Source organism: Nerophis lumbriciformis, linkage group LG22 (genome assembly GCF_033978685.3).
Source record: "Nerophis lumbriciformis linkage group LG22, RoL_Nlum_v2.1, whole genome shotgun sequence".
In the NCBI taxonomy this organism is placed as follows: domain Eukaryota; kingdom Metazoa; phylum Chordata; class Actinopteri; order Syngnathiformes; family Syngnathidae; genus Nerophis; species Nerophis lumbriciformis.
Genome location: NC_084569.2, coordinates 21913812 through 21932396, shown reverse-complemented (window position 1 = coordinate 21932396; position 18585 = coordinate 21913812). Strand labels below are relative to the sequence as shown.

Here is an 18585-nt window from a genome sequence, read left to right as displayed (position 1 = left end):
GGTCCCCAACCACTGGTCCGGGGACCGGTACCAGTACGTGACGCATTTACTACCGGGGCCGCAGAGTCTATATATATAGATATAGACAAGCAAATTAGGAATAAAGCCTTTTGAAATAGTTCTGTTACCATTAATATACCAAATAATATATCACAGTGATAGACAGTAACAAGCTACATGTAGTTAAGATAAGTAGTTTAACAAGCTACCTTCTCACTGAGTAGCTTTTCCTGTAGTTTGGTACTTTTAGACCCATCTAGGTATCTTACATCAAAGCTACAAGCTACAAAGAGAAAAAATGGACTACAAATCCAGGAGAACATTCATACATACAGAGCAAATCCATGATGATTGGTTAGTGTTCGTATGGTGAGTCACAATTGGCTAAGGCCATGTCTACACTAAGTCGTTTAACTCCTTAAACGAATAATTATTTAGCCTAAGCCCCGTTTCAGCCACACTAAACCACCGTTTAAGGTCCCCCTCCTCGGACAAATTTTTACACGGGTAAGTCAGCCGTGTAATTCTTGAATCTCCAGCAGTTAGCTTTGTATGGACTCATTGATCGTTTATAAAGTGAGTTCGGAGAGGAAGTGACGCCAGAAAGACCTCGCCCACACAGGAAGTGACGTCAGAAAGAACACGCCACAGCCAGCTTCATAATAAAGCGTTTTTTGTAGCTTGGAGCTAACCACTGGAAATATGGAGGCGAGTCATCCAGACATGCCCGTGTTTCTCCTTCTTCTACATGTACAGACGCTTGCGGAAATCACACATGAATACCTTAAGGCAGAGGTATCAAACTCAAATACAGAGTGGGCCATAATTTAAAACTGAACAAAGGTTGAACAAATTAACCTTTTAATAGGGACCTAAACAAGTTTTGCATTGAATATTGAACAAGCAAGGTTTATATAACTTTATAGTGACATGCAAAATCCATCCATCCATCCATCCATCCATCTTCTTCTGCTTATCCGAGGTCGGGTCGCGGGGGCAGCAGCCTAAGCAGGGAAGCCCAGACTTCCCTCTCCCCAGCCACTTCGTCCAGTTCTTCCCGGGGGATCCCAAGGCGTTCCCAGGCCAGCCGGGAGACAAAGTCTTCCCAACGTGTCCTGGGTCTTCCCCGTGGCCTCCTACCGGTCGGACGTTCCCTAAACACCTCCCTAGGGAGGCGATCGGGTGGCATTCTGACCAGATGCCCGAACCACCTCATCTGGCTCCTCTCGATGTGGAGGAGCAGCGGCTTTACTTTGAGCTCCCCTCGGATGACAGAGCTTCTCACCCTATCTCTAAGGGACAGCCCCGCCACCCGGCGGAGGAAAGTCATTCCGGCCGCTTGTACCAGTGATCTTGTCCTTTCGGTCATAACCCAAAGCTCATGACCATAGGTGAGGATGGGAACGTAGATAGACCGGTGTATTGAGAGCTTTGCCTTCCGGCTCAGCTCCTTCTTCACCACAACGGATCGATACAGCGTCCGCATTACTGAAGACGCCGCACCGATCCGCCTGTCAATCTCACGATCCACTCTTCCCTCACTCGTGAACAAGACTCTGAGGTACTTGAACTCCTCCACTTGGGGCAGGGTCTCCTCCGCAACCCGGAAATGGCACACCACCCTTTTACGGGCGAGAACCATGGACTCGGACTTGGAGGTGCTGATTTTCATCCCAGTCGCTTCACACTCAGCTGCGAACCAATCCAGCGAGAGCTGAAGATCCTGGCCAGATGAAGCCATCAGGACCACATCATCTGCAAAAAGCAGAGACCTAATCCTGAAGCCACCAAACCGGATCCCCTCAACGCCTTGACTGCGCCTAGAAATTCTGTCCATAAAAGTTATGAACAGAATCGGTGACAAAAGGGCAGCCTTGGCGGAGTCCAACCCTCACTGGAAACGTGTCCGACTTACTGCCGGCAATGCGGACCAAGCTCTGACACTGATCAGACAGTCTGATACCCCATACTCTCTGAGCACTCCCCACAGGACTTCCCGGGGTACACGGTCGAATGCCTTCTCCAAGTCCACAAAGCACATGTAGACTGGTTAGGCAAACTCCCATGCACCCTCAAGGACCCTGCCGAGAGTATAGAGCTGGTCCACAGTGCCACGACCAGGACGAAAACCACACTGTTCCTCATGAATCCGAGGTTCGACTATCCGGCGTAGCCTCCTCTCCAGTACACCTGAATAAACCTTACCGGGAAGGCTGAGGAGTGTGATCCCACGATAGTTGGAACACACCCTCCGGTTCCCCTTCTTAAAGAGAGGAACCACCACCCCGGTCTGCCAATCCAGAGGTACCGCCCCCGATGTCCACGCGATGCTGCAGAGCCTTGTCAACCAAGACAGCCCCACAGCATCCAGAGCCTTAAGGAACTCCGGGCGGATCTCATCTACCCCCGGGGCCTTGCCACCGAGTAGCTTTTTAACTACCTCAGCAACCTCAGCCCCAGAAATAGAAGAGCCCACCACAGATTCCCCAGGCACTGCTTCCTCATAGAAAGACGTGTTGGTGGGATTGAGGAGGTCTTCGAAGTATTCTCTCCACCAATCCACAACATCCGCAGTCGAGGTCAACAGAACACCAAATCCGATGACACAACTACAAAGTCGATCATGGAACTGCGGCCTAGGGTGTCGTGGTGCCAAGTGCACATATGGACACCCTTATGTTTGAACATGGTGTTCATTATGGACAATCTGTGACGGGCACAAAAGTCCAATAACAAAACACCACTCGGGTTCAGATCCGGGCGGCTATTCTTCCCAATCAGGCCTCTCCAGGTTTCACTGTCGTTGCCAACATGAGCGTTGAAGTCTCCCAGTAGAACAAGGGAATCACCCGGGGGAGCACTCTCAAGTACTCCCTCAAGCGAATCCAAAAAGGGTGGGTACTCTGAGCTGCCGTTTGGCGCGTAAGCGCAAACCACAGTCAGGACCTGTCCCCCCACCCGAAGACGGAGGGAAGCTTAAATACATATCAAATACAATTTAAATAAAAATTGAATGCCTCTTGTCTATTTGCAACTTTCTGAGGTAAATATCAACATTAACTTTTTCCACAGGCTAATAAATTTGAAAATAAAATAACAATGAATAAACCAATCATTCAGGACTTTAAACTGCTCAGTTTGCAACACACTGATCTAATCTGATGTGCCCAAGCCAGATACCTGGCATCTTTTCTTGGATGCTAGTTCATTAATGTCGGGGCTCAGGCTTTGAGCTGAGGCAACCTTCATTATCGAACGAAGGTGTTCATCAGTCATTATATCTCGTATTCCACCAGGACCACAGTCTTGGGGGCGTGTCTTAAAGGCACTGCCTTTAACGTCCTCTACGAGCTGTTGTCACGTCCACTTTTCATCAATTCTAACAACGTGCCGGTCCAGTCACAAGATATGTGCGGCTTCTGTACGCACACACACGTGAATGCAACGCATACTTGATCAATAGCGATCCGCACCGTAACACAACATAAACACAACAGAACAAATACCCAGAACCCTTTGCAGCACTAACTCTTCCGGGACGCTACAAAATACACCCCCCCCCCCCCCCCCCCCCCCCCCCCACCAAACCCCCCACCCACACACCTTGTAGTGTCCCGGAAGAGTTAGTGCTGCAAAAGGTTCTGGGTATTTGTTCTGTTGTGTTTATGTTGTGTTACGGTGCGGATGTTCTCCCGAAATGTGTTTGTCATTCTTGTTTGGTGTGGGTTCACAGTGTGGCGTATATTTCTAACAGTGTTAAAGTTGTTTATATGGCCACCCTCAGCGTAACCTGTATCGCTGTTGATCAAGCATGCATTGCATTCACTTGTGTGTGCGTGCAGAAGCCGCACATATCTTGTGACTGGGCCAGCATTCGTTGGACTGGATGAAAAGCAGACGTGACTATTTTCGGGAGGGGCACCGAAATTTGGGAGTCTGCCGGGAGGTTTGGCAAGTACAAGAATTAGTGGTGAATGCGGTGTTAAAGAGTTTGACACCCATACCTTAAGGGAAAGTGATTGCAGCTATTTGGGATACAACACTTCTCAGACGGCAAGAGAACTTTCCAATGTACAGCCGGGTCAGCTGTGATGCTACTTAAAAAAAACTTTGTCCATTTGTCGAAGGAGAAACAACCAGAATGTGAGCTCCCGTGGATGTGATAAAAAAGATAGCGTGTGCTTTGTATTACCTGGCCGTTGAGGAAAACAGTGAATGCATTTACTGGCAAAGCAGACTGTATCAGTTATTGTCCACCATGTATGTCGCAGACTCAACGTCTCGGTCCAGTGTATATAAAGTCACCAAAAACGAATGGACAATGAAGGTGAAGGCAAAAGAGTGAGGAGTGTCCTGACCAGATATCTAGATCCCTAGATTGATTAATGTTAAATGTTCTTTATCACATTGTTTAAATGTCTAATAAAGATTTGATTAGTTTATGATGTCTCAGGTGTGATTAACTACAATAGGGCCCCACAGCACACTGGATACCAGTTAAAGGCCTACTGAAACCCACTACTACCGACCACGCAGTAGTTTATATATCAATGATGAAATCTTAACATTGCAACACATGCCAATACGGGTTAGCTTACTAAAGTGCAATTTTAAATTTCGCGCGAAATATCCTGCTGAAAACGTCTCGGTATGATGACGTCAGCGCGTGACGTCACGGATTGTAGAGGACATTTTGGGACAGCATGGTGGCCAGCTATTAAGTCGTCTGTTTTCATCGCAAAATTCCACAGTATTCAGGACATCTGTGTTGGTGAATCTTTTGCAATTTGTTCAATGAACAATGGAGACAGCAAAGAAGAAAGCCGTAGGAGGGAAGCGGTGTATTGCGGCCGATTTCAGCAACACAAACCCGGCCGGTGTTTCATTGTTTACATTCCCGGAAGATGACAGTCAAGCTTTACCATTGGCCTGTGGAGAACTGGGACAACAGAGACTCTTACCAGGAGGACTTTGAGTTGGATACACAGACACGGTACCGTGAGTACGCATGCAGCTGCGGCTTCCAAACATTTGATCGCTTGCCCGTACGTGCGTGCCGCTATGTGCATGTCACGTACGTAACTTTGGGGACTTTGGGGAAATATATGTGCTGTATGAACTTTGGGGAAGTGAACGGTACTTTGGGCTGTGGGATTGAGTGTGTTGTGCAGGTGTTTGAGTTGTATTGGCGGGTTATATGGACGGGAGGGGGGAGGTGTTTGTTATGCAGGATTAATTTGTGGCATATTAAATATAAGCCTGGTTGTGTTGTGGCTAATAGAGTATATATATGTCTTGTGTTTATTTACTGTTTTAGTCATTCCCAGCTGAACATCAGGTCCCACCCGCCTCTCACAGCATCTTCCCTATCTGAATCGCTCCCACTTCCCTCTAGTCCTTCACTCTCACTCACTTTCCTCATCCACGAATCTTTCATCCTCGCTCAAATTAATGGGGAAATCGTCGCTTTCTCGGTCCGAATCGCTCTCGCTGCTGGTGGCCATGATTGTAAACAATGTGCGGATGTGAGGAGCTCCACAACCTGTGATGTCACGCTACTCGTCTGCTACTTCCGGTACAGGCAAGGCTTTTTTATCAGCGACCAAAAGTTGCGAACTTTATCGTCGATGTTCTCTACTAAATCCTTTCAGCAAGAATATGGCAATTTCGCGAAATGATCAAGTATGACCCATAGAATGGACCTGCTATCCCCGTTTAAATAAGAAAATCGCATTTCAGTAGGCCTTTAAATGAAATACCACAACACTGGATATTGTTCAGATAAGCTACATTTAAGAACTTGCACACAAAGCAACACTGGAGATGACTATGACGTGCACATTTTTACCGCGCATGCATACTAGGTCGCGTTGCGCCAGCGGACGGAGGGGGGCGGGCGTCTTAAACGGTGGCATTGTTGTGTGTGGACACGGATAAGGTGAGGTGTGTTTTAACCTGGATAGTGTAAACGGGGCCTAAGGTTTTGGGTGAAACCAATCAGAGGCAAGATAAGGAAAGTCATCGAAACTAGTAAGCAAAATTATAACAGTCACGCACTAATGTCACACAACGACGAGGGAGTCGTAGACAGAGGGACGCTTCAAGCTGACGATTCAGAAAAAAAAAAACATACTTGAAAATGGCAGAGGAATTCTCTCCCGCAGATTAGATTTTTCCTTTAGTGAAGATGGTGTCCTGGAAACCCACAATAATGCGTGTCCTTAGCCATATTTGTACAAATGTATGTTTAGAGAAAACAATGCCCAAAACCTTAGTTTTTAGTTGTTTACTCTGTAAACCGAAATCATAACTGCTCTCTTCATCAAAGACATAGAACACAAATTTAGGAACACACATTAAGGTGAGTTGAGTTCATAGTTTTACTGCACATAATCATTACCAAATGTTCCCAAAAAACACACAAGTCATTGATTTTTTTGTCAAGATATAGATAGATGCTGTTTCTTTTACTATAGGTAGAGAAAATGTATAACATTATAGGGGTGGGCCAAAGAAAAGGCAAACTAAATAAATACATATAGTGAGGTAAGGGGACCCCTAGAGGTAGTTGTAGGGTCAATTCGTACACTCTCAGTTACAATAACAGTGATATTATACATGTGGGCCCATAGGTATAAATGTTGGTAAATGTTGCTTTGATGTAGCAAGCTACTTTTGTCGTGTAGTTTGTAGTGTAGCTTGCTACACTTCTCTGGGGATAGGTTCCCCTGTAGCTTAGCTACATTTAATCGAGAATAGCTTGTAGCTTAGCTAACTACAGTTTCCAAACAGCTTGTCCATCACTGTATATCGGTGTCTACAAAACCCAAAACCAGTGAAGTTGGCACATTGTGTAAATGGTAAATAAAAACAGAATACAATGATTTGCAAATCATTTTCAACCTATATTCAATTGAATAGACAGCAAAGACAAGATATTTAACATTCAAACTGGTAAACTTTGTTATTTTTTGCAAATATTAGCCATTTGATGCCTGCAACATGTTTCAAAAAAGCTGGCACAAGTGGCAAACAAACTGAGAAAGTTGAGGCATGCTCATCAAACACTTATTTGGAACATCCCACAGGTGAACAGGCTAATTGGGAACAGGTGTGTGCCATGATTGGGTATAAAAGCAGCTTCCATAAAATGCTCAGTCATTCAATGGGGTGAGGGTCACCACTTTGAGAACAAATGCGTGAGCAATTTGTTGAACAGTTTAAGAACAAAATTTCTCAACAAGCTATTGCAAGGAATTTAGGGATTTCACCATCTACTGTTTGTAATATCATCAAAAGGTTCAGAGAATCTGGAGAAATCACTGCAAGGCCTGAAACCAACATTGAATGCACGTGACCTTGGATCCCTCAGGCGGCACTGCATCAAAAACCGACATCAGGTTGTAAAGGATATCACCACATGGGCTCAGGAACACTTCAGAAAACCACTATCAGTAACTACTGTTTGTTGCTACATCTGGAAGTACAAGTTAAAACTCTACTACGCAAAGCCAAAGTCATTTATCAACAACACCCAGAAACACCGCCGGCTTCGTTGGGCCCGAGCTCATCTAAGATGGACTGATGCAAAGTGGAAACGTGTTCTGTGGTCTGACAAGTCCCCATTTCAAATTGTTTTTGGAAACTGTGGACGTCGTGTCCTCCGGACCAAAGACAAAAAAGAACCATCCGGACTGTTATAGGTGCAAAGTTCAAAAGCTAGCATCTGTGATATGGGGGTGTATTAGTGCCCAAGACATGTGTAACTTACACATCTGTAAAGGCACCATTTATGCTGAAAGGTACATACGGGTTTTGGAGTAACATATGTTGCCATCCAAGCAACATCTTTTTCATGGACGCCCCTGCTTATTTCAGCAAGACAATGCCAAGCCACATTCTGCACATGTTACAACAGCGTGGCTCCGCAGTAAAAGAGCGAGGGTACTAGACTGGCCTGCCTGTAGTCCAGACCTGTCTCCCATTTAAAATGTGTGGCGCATTATGAAGCGTAAAATACGACAACGGAGACTTAAGCTGTACATCAAGCAAGAATGGGAAAGAATTCCACTTGAAAAGCTTCAAAAACTGGTCTCCTCAGTTCCCAAACGTTTACTGAGTGTTGTTAAAAGGAAAGGCCATGTAAAACAGTGGTAAAATTGCCCCTGTGCCAACTTATTTGAAATGTGTTACTGCCATTAAATTCTAAGTAAATGATTATTTGCAAAAAAATTACGTTTCTCAGTTCGAACATTAAATATCTTGTCTTTGCAGTGTATTCAATTGAATATAAGTTGAAAAGGATTTGCAAATCATTGTATTCTGTTTTTATTTACGATTTACACATCGTGCTAACTTCCCTGGTTTTGGGTTTTGTATAGCGTTATGTCAAGAGGCTGCAATAGATACCGCAATATAGATTTTAGTAACCATCCTTAGTTGCAACATCTCCAGGCTTTAATATGTGTAGCAAGTGATGTACCAGCAAGAGATGGAACTGGAAAGTGATGGAAATTATACATTGTTTTGTGTTTTTTAGGGACACATATTACTGTTATAACATATAACTGTTATATAAAATCATGAATTAACATCCCATTATTAACTGTAGCCACTCGGCATCCATTGCACCAGTCACACAGGGGGATCCCCACATCTGCGGTCCTTTCCAAGGTTTCTCGTTGTTCCCATTGGGTTGAATTTTTTCTTGACCTGATGTGGGATCTGTGGCTTATGCAGCCCTTTGAGATATTTGTGATTAAGGGCTATATAAGTAAACACTGGTTGATTGATTGATTGATTAATAAAGTATCTTTTGCACAATAGCGCAGCTTTCAGGTGTCTTTTCAGGTGACACGCATGTTGGTAGCTGACCTGCGACCTTTGTTACCCTGTATATGAAATGATGAATTGACTGAGTGTTCTCTGTAATCCTCTCATAAGAGGATGACGGATGCAGAGGGACAGACAGGCAGGGAGGCTAACCGCAAATATTATATAAGTGCAGCCGCCTGATGTGTTCAATTGATCCTTTATAGTATTCAATTTGGACGTTCCAGTGATAATACTGTCTTTACAATATTTCGCAGTTTCTCTTCTTCCGTGCGCCAGTAGCTGTCCCTGAAGTGAACAGATTGGGTCTCGGTGGGATGGTGTCACCCAGGGAGGCACCCTCCCATCCTTCTCATCCGGTCACACCACTTTCCCCCTTCTCTCTATCCCATCACCACACTTACACAATGCAACACACAGTGACCTATCACACTCAATCTGATAGAAAATATGCTGAATATTACATTAAATTATGAGAATCTTCATATACCACAAATCTATTAAAAACACCACTCCATTAAATTGTGCAGGTGTACCTAATGTTATGGCCTGGCTGGATCATTCTTATGTGTGCGTTTGCACCCTGGTTCGATGGCGTGTCGCTGTGTTTTTAATCTCCACATACATGACCGACATCACGGATAGCAACCTCTCAACCTCCAACAACGGCTTATGGCAGAACGTATGCACAGTATGTAGCTAAATATGATACAAAAATATATATATTGCACTGCAATGCACTTCCACACCAGTGCAAACTACAAGCACAAATTACACTCCTAAACATATTGTTTTGTTAACCCTTATATACTCTTTGTTAAATTATTTTTTGCAGCAAACTTGGGTACTGAATTCATTACTTTTATAGGTACCAACCTAAGTCTGTCAGTACTACTATGTATCAATTCACGTACAAATAACATTGCCATATTTCTGTACCTTTGTTACAAGTGATGTCACGTTGTAAACTGGCACCGGCTTAAACACTTGGCCAGGAAACAAGCAGTCAAGCAGCACTCGGAGCGGACTCAGCCGGACTGTCTTAAGGTAATGTTACAATTATCCATGCCAAAAAAGCAAGAAGAAAGCACAAAAAAATACAATATGGTTCCACTTTTTAAAATGTGCTAGCTCAATGCTAATTTACACTGGAATTGCTACAGATATGCAAAAGATTAGCATAAGTGATTTTACATTTCAACACCTCTAAGTTTGGCAACGAAAACTACAACTAAGATGCACGTTACAATCAAACAGCTGATGTGTAACAAATACAATACTTACAGTATAAACACTTTGTATGGGTCAACATAAAAAAGACTGGCACGTTCAACTTAATAGTGAAGACTACCTCCTGGCTAAAGCAACACACCGCAGTCTATACGCTACTGCCATCTAACGGCTTGGAATTGCAACTGCATGCAAAGTCTACGATAGAATACTTGCAAATGAGACCCAAAGTATAAACAAAACAGGACATCAACTACTCGACACCACAGCTCAGTGTTAAACAAACTTTTTTTTTCAAACAAACATTTTAACCCCTTTGAACATACAAAAGTATTGAAAATTGGTACCTGTATCGATTCCTATGTACCGGGAATCGTTTATTTTAGGATGAAGTAGTTTCCTGATATTTTTATATGATTCAGTTTTCACTGAATATTTTTGCCAAAAGTTAGCCTTTTTTTTGTATATTGTCTTGGTTATCAAATACTACGCCTAAAAAACCAATCCGTTTGCCTACATGTGCCCTAACAATGTCACCAACGCTAGTTTGTTGCGCTAATAACACACTGAGTGAGTCCAGCTGTTTCATAATGTGTCTTTTTTACAAAACACACCTGGGTTAGCCTGCTCTTAACTTCCCACCAAGAAGTCATTCTACCCCCAGCTCCATCGCACCTCTATGACACCATTATAGTTGACTTTTACTTGCAGACTAAAACAACTTGGGCCTTAAGAGGTTAAGAGTCACAGTGCTTTTTTTTTTTTTAATATGACTAAAAAATAAGCTACCGTAGGGCCAAAGAAAGCGCGAGCACTTTGGTAAAGAATCTTTAACAAAAGGAAGAAAAATTACGTTAAATTTTCATTTCTAAATTTCATTTGTCATTTATATGTATTTTGTATGGTTTACAGCATGTAAAAAACAGGTTTTGTGTCAATATATTTGGGCGTCTGGAACACTGGATTAGCATTGCTACAGTTTACATACAATTTGGTCTTTGTGTGACCCTTTTGGGAATGGATTACTAACAGAAACCGAGGTACCACAGTGTATTTTTAGAGCAGTTTTTAGGAAGGGTGAATTATCAGGTTAATAAGAATCAAAACCGAGCGTTATTATCGTTGTATGGCAAACGTTAAAATCAGGGGTGTCAAAGTTAACGCTTCAACTCATGCGATTAATCACAAAACATTACAGCATGAATCATGTATAAACGCAGATTAATCGCACAATTTATTTTGCATCTTCACCTTAAGCGTGGAAGGTTACCTGTTTTACTATCAGGGATCATGTTGATGCATACGTCAATGCAAAGATAAGTGAGTCGACTCCGACTGAAACTTCGCTTTAAATTACACCCTAACTGCTTTAGATAAAAACGTTTGCAAGTTTTGAACAAATAAATGATGTGCATTCAAGTAAAATATATTTCTGTATGACATTCTGACAGTTAAAATTGCATATGTCAAGACATTGTGGTCCTTTTATACTTATTTTAAAAGGACCAGTAGAATGGTAAAAACAAGTTGATTTAATATGCTTAATTGTGTTTCATTGTATCAATTAAACCATATCCGATTGTATTTACAATCCATAAAGTATGTGAAAATACCGTCGAAACATCAAAAAATGCCAAAAATACAATCGGCCATTTTGAATATTCCCCTCTGAACATTTTCGGTAATTTCCATAGGTTTTATGTCAGTGTCGTAACGCTTCTGCACTTTTGACCATATCATCAGAGCAGTCATACTGGAAATACTCAAAAATTGGAAGGCGATGTGCTGTTTATTATTCACAATCCTTATGTAAGACAAGAACACATACAGTATGCTTGCAGTGCTGCCAACTCCTCAGCAAGGAAGGTAGCTATTGGCTGTCCTAAAAGTTGCTAGATAACGTCATCGCCTCATTTGTATGATTGATTGCAATGGATGCTGTAAGAGAGACGAATAACGTGGAAAAAAAGTAAATTAAAATAATTCTAAGTATGATCAGAGTTAGCCTAAGTTAAACTTTCTTATGCTGATTCTTAGATAGTTTTATTTACATGGTAATCAATTAAAATATGAGAGAATCAAATTTGATCAAAAGACTAGAGGGTTGTGACATTATCCTCATCTATTGACTGACTCATTAACATGAACGAGAAGATTGGAATGTTGCAGTGAATTATTTTATCTTGACATGACAGTGAAGAAACATTTACATCTTGCTCTTGAAACCAAGGCAAAAACAGCGGCAGTTTTACACATGCGCATTTCATTCTCCGTCTGGACTTTCTCGCACTGCTCAAGTAGAACACTGACTACCTGTGAGTGCTTTGGAACAGGGGGAGGAGCTTACGGCAGCACCCGCCACTGCTCGTTGAGGACAGTAACTGCGGTGTACGCAAGCACGTGCTGGCACCTCAGGGTCTCCAAGACACAAAAAAAGTCTCCAAGACACAGGAAAAGTCTCTAATAACATTGGAAAAAGTCACTAGATTTGTCGCGAGTAGCTTTTTACAAAAAAAAGTCGCCAAGAGGCTTTGGAAAGTCACAAGATTTAGCAAAAAAGTCGCCAAGTTGGCAACACTGCATGCTTGGCTTTTTTTATGTATTCAAAATCGTAAACAAATAGCTACCAAGTGAGTCAAGAGATGGAGGGTCCTCTATTGAGCCCAGAAAACCCTCAAAAAAACATCCAGAAACCGCCAATTATCCATGTACATGTCATAACCTAAAAATTAACCATATATGAGCAATATTGTTATTATAAGCGCTAACGCAGACGGCCTAATTCAGCGGCGCATTGATAGCAGTGAGCTAATATTAGCTTATGCTGCTATTGTTGACACATTGAGCCAGCAGCTGCATCGCCTCAAACTTGCTAAAATTAAATTCTAGATTATAATTCATGCAACTCTCACCTCTCAATGGATCGAGAGGCTGTTCGACTTTGACAGCCCCCAACACGGTGAAAAAGACACAAAAAGACGCTAGTTGCGGAAACTTTTCTTAACCCTTCGTGAGTATTGTGATTGATTCTTCATCTAAACGGGATTATGTGAGTGTCCCGTCAATCGGCATCCCAGCGAAAATGGAAATTGTTCAGAGTTTGTTTTATTATGGTTTGTTATGTTTAGTTTGTATGTTTAGCACCCAGCAATGCTGCTGATGCTATAGTGTTTCAATAAAGCTCCATCTGTTTTGCACTCGGTTTCCAAAACGTATTGCTCATCCTCTTTGTGTCTGCGGTCATAAATTTAAGTTTCTGGATCATAATTTTTCCCAAAGTAATTGTTGTTGGCTAACACAAAGTCTGCTTGATTAACATTGTTGTTGATAGGGAAGGGATCTGCAGTTCCTAACATTATTTCACCGATCATGTGACTGGCTTCTTCATTAAGTCTCAAAAAATCTCTGTGAGATTGTTACTATTTTGATCATATCTTTTTACTTGCAAAGTTTGGAAGTCCTTTGGTGTCATAAATCAGATACTGTATATATGATAATAGCTTCAATATAGACGCAACTTGTTTTTCCATTATATTGGTAGTTTAAACTATGCACTAAAGTTATTTTTTGCGATTAATCGTGATTAATTCAAATGCAAAAGTGTGCATTCAATTGTGCATTCAAGTACAAATTGTTCCCGTATGATATTCTGACAATACAATTGCACACGTGTCAAAATGTTGTAGTCTTTTTAAGTTAATTCAAACAACGAAGGGAAGTAACTTACTGCGATTAATCGTGATTTATCAAAATGCAAAAGTGTGATTAAGCTGATTAAAAAATTGTGCATTCAAGGAAAACATTTTTTACTGTATGACAATAAAATTGTATTTATGTCCAAATATTGGGGTCTTTTTAAAGTTAATTTAAACTATGCAATTTACTACGAATAATCACGATTATTCAAAATGCAAAAGTGTGATTAATCTGATTTAAAAAATTAACAGTCGCCGCTCGCCACATCGCACTCCTATTGTTGGGGCTTCATCATATTGCAGATTACTTTTTTTTTTTTTTAAAGATAATATTCTACAACATATTTGGTCTAAATTACAAAGCATACTAAAAATATCAACACTACAGTCGTATTGGCCAGTGGACCAATAGTCCAAACTAATCAGATCAGTATTGTGGCCACTGATTGGCTCGGCCTCAGGCAGTATTACCATATTGGATTAAAAGCGTGTAAAAGTGACTAAATTACCGTATTTTTCGGAATATAAATCGCTCTGGCGTATAAGTCGCACCGGCCGAAAATGCATAATAAAGAAGGGAAAAAAACATATATAAGTCGCATTTTTTGGGGAAATTTATTTGATAAAACCCAACACCAAGAATAGACATTTGAAAGGCAATTTAAAATAAATAAAGAATAGTGAACAACAGGCTGAATAAGTGTACGTTATATGACGCATAAATAACCAACTGAGAACGTGCCTGGTATGTTAACGTAACATATTATGGTAAGAGTCATTCAAATAACTATAACATATAGAACATGCTATACGTTTACCAAACAATCTGTCACTCCTAATCGCTAAATCCGATGAAATCTTATACGTCTAGTCCAGTGGTTCTTAACCTGGGTTCGATCAAACCCTAGGGGTTCGGTGAGTCGGCCTCAGGGGTTCGGGGGAGGTCAAAACACACCGACTCATCGTGTAAATACAAACTTCTCCCTATCGGCGTATCGGCAACAGCTGACTAGTTTGCAGGTGTGTAATTTGTTGTGAGTTTATGCACTGTGTTGGTTTTGTTCTTTAAACAAGGTGATGTTCATGCACGGTTCATTTTATGCACCAGTAAAAAAACATGGTAACACTTTAGTATGGTGAACACATTCACCACTAATTAGTTGCTTATTAACATGCAAATTAGTAACATATTGGCTCTTAACTAGTCATTATTAAGTACTTATTAATGCCTTATTCAGCATGGCCTTATTATAATCCTAACCCTGACCCTAACCCTGACCAAATAACTCTAAATTAAGTCTTTATTACTTAGAATATGTTCCCCTAGTGTCCAAATAACACTAAATTAAGTCTTTGTTACTTAGAATATGTTCCCCATACTAAATAAAGTGTTACCAAAAACATATAAGTTTGTCTTGAATTTGAAAAAAAATTGTATTTATTTTTTTCACTAAAGAAGGGTTCGGTGAATGCGTATATGGGGTTCGGTGCCTCAAACAAGGTTAAGAACCACTGGTCTAGTCTCTTACGTGAATGAGCTAAATAATATTATTTGATATTTGTTAATAATTTCACACATAAGTCGCTCCTGAGTATAAGTCGCACCCCCGGCCAAACTATGAAAAAAACTGCGACTTATAGTCCGAAAAATATGGTATGTCATTTCATGTCTAGAGGGCTCTCATATTGTTGAAAAATGTATTTAGACAGTTTTTTATGCTTAAGTTATGAAAATATTAATTTATGATTAATGATTCGTACTTTGTGGAAATTCATTTATTGTGGTCATGTCCGGAACCAATTAACAACAATAACCGGGTGACTACTGTAATTGTTTGACAGGCCATGTTTGGATATGTATATCTCTTTAGAAAGTGCAGGTGTATCTATCACCATGCTGCATGTCCTCTCATTTAATATTTCACGTTTCAATGCGTCATTTTTCCACATATGAGTGTATTGTGAAAGAGAAGCTATCAAAACGTTATCAACTTGTCGAAGCCTTAAGGAGCAGCAAACATTATCAAAAAGTAATTAGCACATCCCACCATAATTTTTAATATTTTATCAAAGCCACTGTGCATCATAAATGAAAACGTAGCACTCTAGCGGATGCGAAATGGATTAAAAATGGATTACCTGCGACATTCTGCATTGCCTAACCTCTGCTCGGGGTGCCACTTTTGTTATAGTACATCTATTTTCCCGGCGCCTATGAATGTGATAAAATCTGGTTATATTTTGTGTAAAAGACGGCGATGATGTCATCTATGTAGAGTGCATTTAACCTTACAGTGCTGCAGCTTGTGCTTACCTAGTGGAGTTTTAATATAGAAACAGGAGATGCATTCTGATGGAGAAAATCTTTAAATAATAAATGAACTTCTGGCTGCTTTCATCAAGAGGGATCACGCTTTTTGTCTGCGAGCTGGTGGAGATTGCTCCGACAAGGCGTGCAGCACCGGGGAGGCCCTCTTCCCAAGACACACCCAGATGTGTATCTCAATGCCAACATTTGGACCAACGCATGACGCCTTGCATGTGCATGTCTGCTAATCTGGAAGAGCGTGACGGGATGAAAGTTGTCTCAATGGATGGAGGCATGGAGGGATGAATGGACGGATGAGGAGGGAGCGGCCGGAGGAAGTGACATGGGGCCGGGATGGATGGATGGATGGATGGAGCGAGTGGGAGGGAAGAGTTTAGGGATTTGCGTGGCTCGACAGCTGGACTGAAAAACAGGCTATTTCAGGACGGGATTTATACGTTTGCTTGCTACCTCAAATCCTAAGAGAACGCGAGCTTAAAGCAAAGGTTATCGCACCAGCCCCCTATCACTGACTTTTATCTCCATTTTTAAAAACATATTTTTGCATCTCATAATTCATATAGAAAAATATCATAGAAATGGTACATTTATGAATATGGGGTTTGGAGGGGATAATACATTATTAACTCCTTTGTACTCCAATATTGTGCATACAAGCATTAATGCAGCATATTTTATTAATAATATAGATAGATAGTACTTTATTGATTCCTTCAGGAGAGTTCCCTCAGGAAAATTAAAAAATATATGTGTTTTAGTGACTTTGTTTACAGTCATATCAACATGCTGCAGTTTAAAGAATAAATAATATACGTTATTGAACGATCATAACAAAACAAGCGATTTTTGACTGACGAAAATGCAAAGTGTCAAGTAAAAATATTTAATTTAAACATATTTTAACAACACTTTGAATGAGTTTTTCGACATATTAAACCATTTTTTTAATTTGGTGTCTTCTGTTAGCTTATTTTTCGCCGCCATTTTAATTGACAAGGAACAAACTTTTACTGTTTGCGCGCCTCCCTCCTACAAAGTCGCGAGACAAAACGAGCGCGCAGGAAGTCCGTTTCGAAGTGATGATGAGAAGAAAAAAGGGGGGAAACCATACCTGTTAATTCTGCCCAAAGTTTTGGCCGCCACCGCCTTGAACCTGTCAGGTCGGACCTCCATCCTGCTCGCTGCTGCTCGACACCGGCCCGTGTGCTCTTCTCCCGCGTGAATGCGCACGCCGCACCGTGCACGCGCGCCCGCGGGCTCCCGTGCGCCCCTGAGAGGTGAAGAGGCACAGGCATGCTCTGGTTGGTGATTAATATATAAGATATATTTTTTCAAATGTACAAATTAAAGCAGTGGATCATTTGGCACAAGACTGTTACTGCATGATCCTGACCCGGATGACCACAATGTATCCCACCGGGTATCCTCCGGTTGCTACTGTATAAGCCAGTGTTTTTCAACCTTTTTTGAGCCAAGGCACATTTTTTTTCATTGAAAATATCCGGAGGCACACCATCAGCAGAAATCATTAAAACAACAAAACTCAGTTGACAGTAAAAAGTCGTTGTCGCAATTGTTGGATATGACCTTAAACCAGTGGTTCTTAACCTGGGTTCGATCTAACCCTAGGGGTTCGGTGAGTCGGGCTCAGGGGTTTGGCGGAGGTCAAGACACACATTATTGATTGTCATGTCATGTTTGGATGTACATTGTGGACGCCGTCTTTGCTCCACAGTAAGTCTTTGCTGTCGTCCAGCATTCTGTTTTTGTTTACTTTGTAGCCAGTTCAGTTTTAGTTACGTTCTGCATAGCCTTCCCTAAGCTTCAATGCCTTTTCTTAGGGGCACTCACCTTTTGTTTATTTTTGGTTTAAGCATTAGACACCTTTTTACCTGCACTGTTTCCGACATCTACAAAGCAATTAGCTACCAGCTGCCACCTACTGATATGGAAGAGTATTACACGGTTACTCTGCCGAACTGTGGACAGCACAGACACTCAACAACACATCATTTTCAGACTGTAATTACTGGTTTGCAAAAATATTTTTAACCCAAATAGGTGAAATTACATAGTCTCCCACGGCACACCTTACTGTATCTCACGGCACACTAGTGTGCTGCGGCACAGTGGTTGAAAAATACTTGTATAAGCAACATAAGGGTTAACTAAAGGTGAGCACAAATTAAATAAATGAAAGACAGAATCTATGAGAATCATTTTATTATTAAGTTTAACCCTAGGGGGAGAAAGGCTGACTTTTTTCCCCCCCTTTCAGTCATTTTTGTTTCTGTGTTTTGGTCACTAAGATTTTTCCAGAAGGTTTTTATGTTAGATTTTAAAATGTCAATGTCCAATTCTTTCACAGGTGTACACTATTATTATTCAACAATACCCCAAAGTCTTTCATTTTTAAAGGCTTTTTAAAAACTTTTTTTTGCTTACATCACTTAAACATCTTCAGCCCTAAACAAAAATACCAAACACGTATTGCTTTTA

At 41.3% G+C, this 18585-nt stretch overlaps 1 protein-coding gene across 1 annotated transcript in view; it reads right to left on the bottom strand.

Annotated features, from left to right (window-relative positions):
• Positions 1–18585, bottom strand: part of slc17a7a (solute carrier family 17 member 7a) — a 41032-nt gene that overhangs the window by 20206 nt on the left and 2241 nt on the right. Inside the window, exon 2 of the mRNA XM_061974030.2 lies at positions 17198–17356. Coding sequence (XP_061830014.1) covers positions 17198–17259 — 62 coding nt within the window. The 5' untranslated portion in view covers positions 17260–17356. The remainder of the gene's footprint in view (positions 1–17197; positions 17357–18585) is intronic.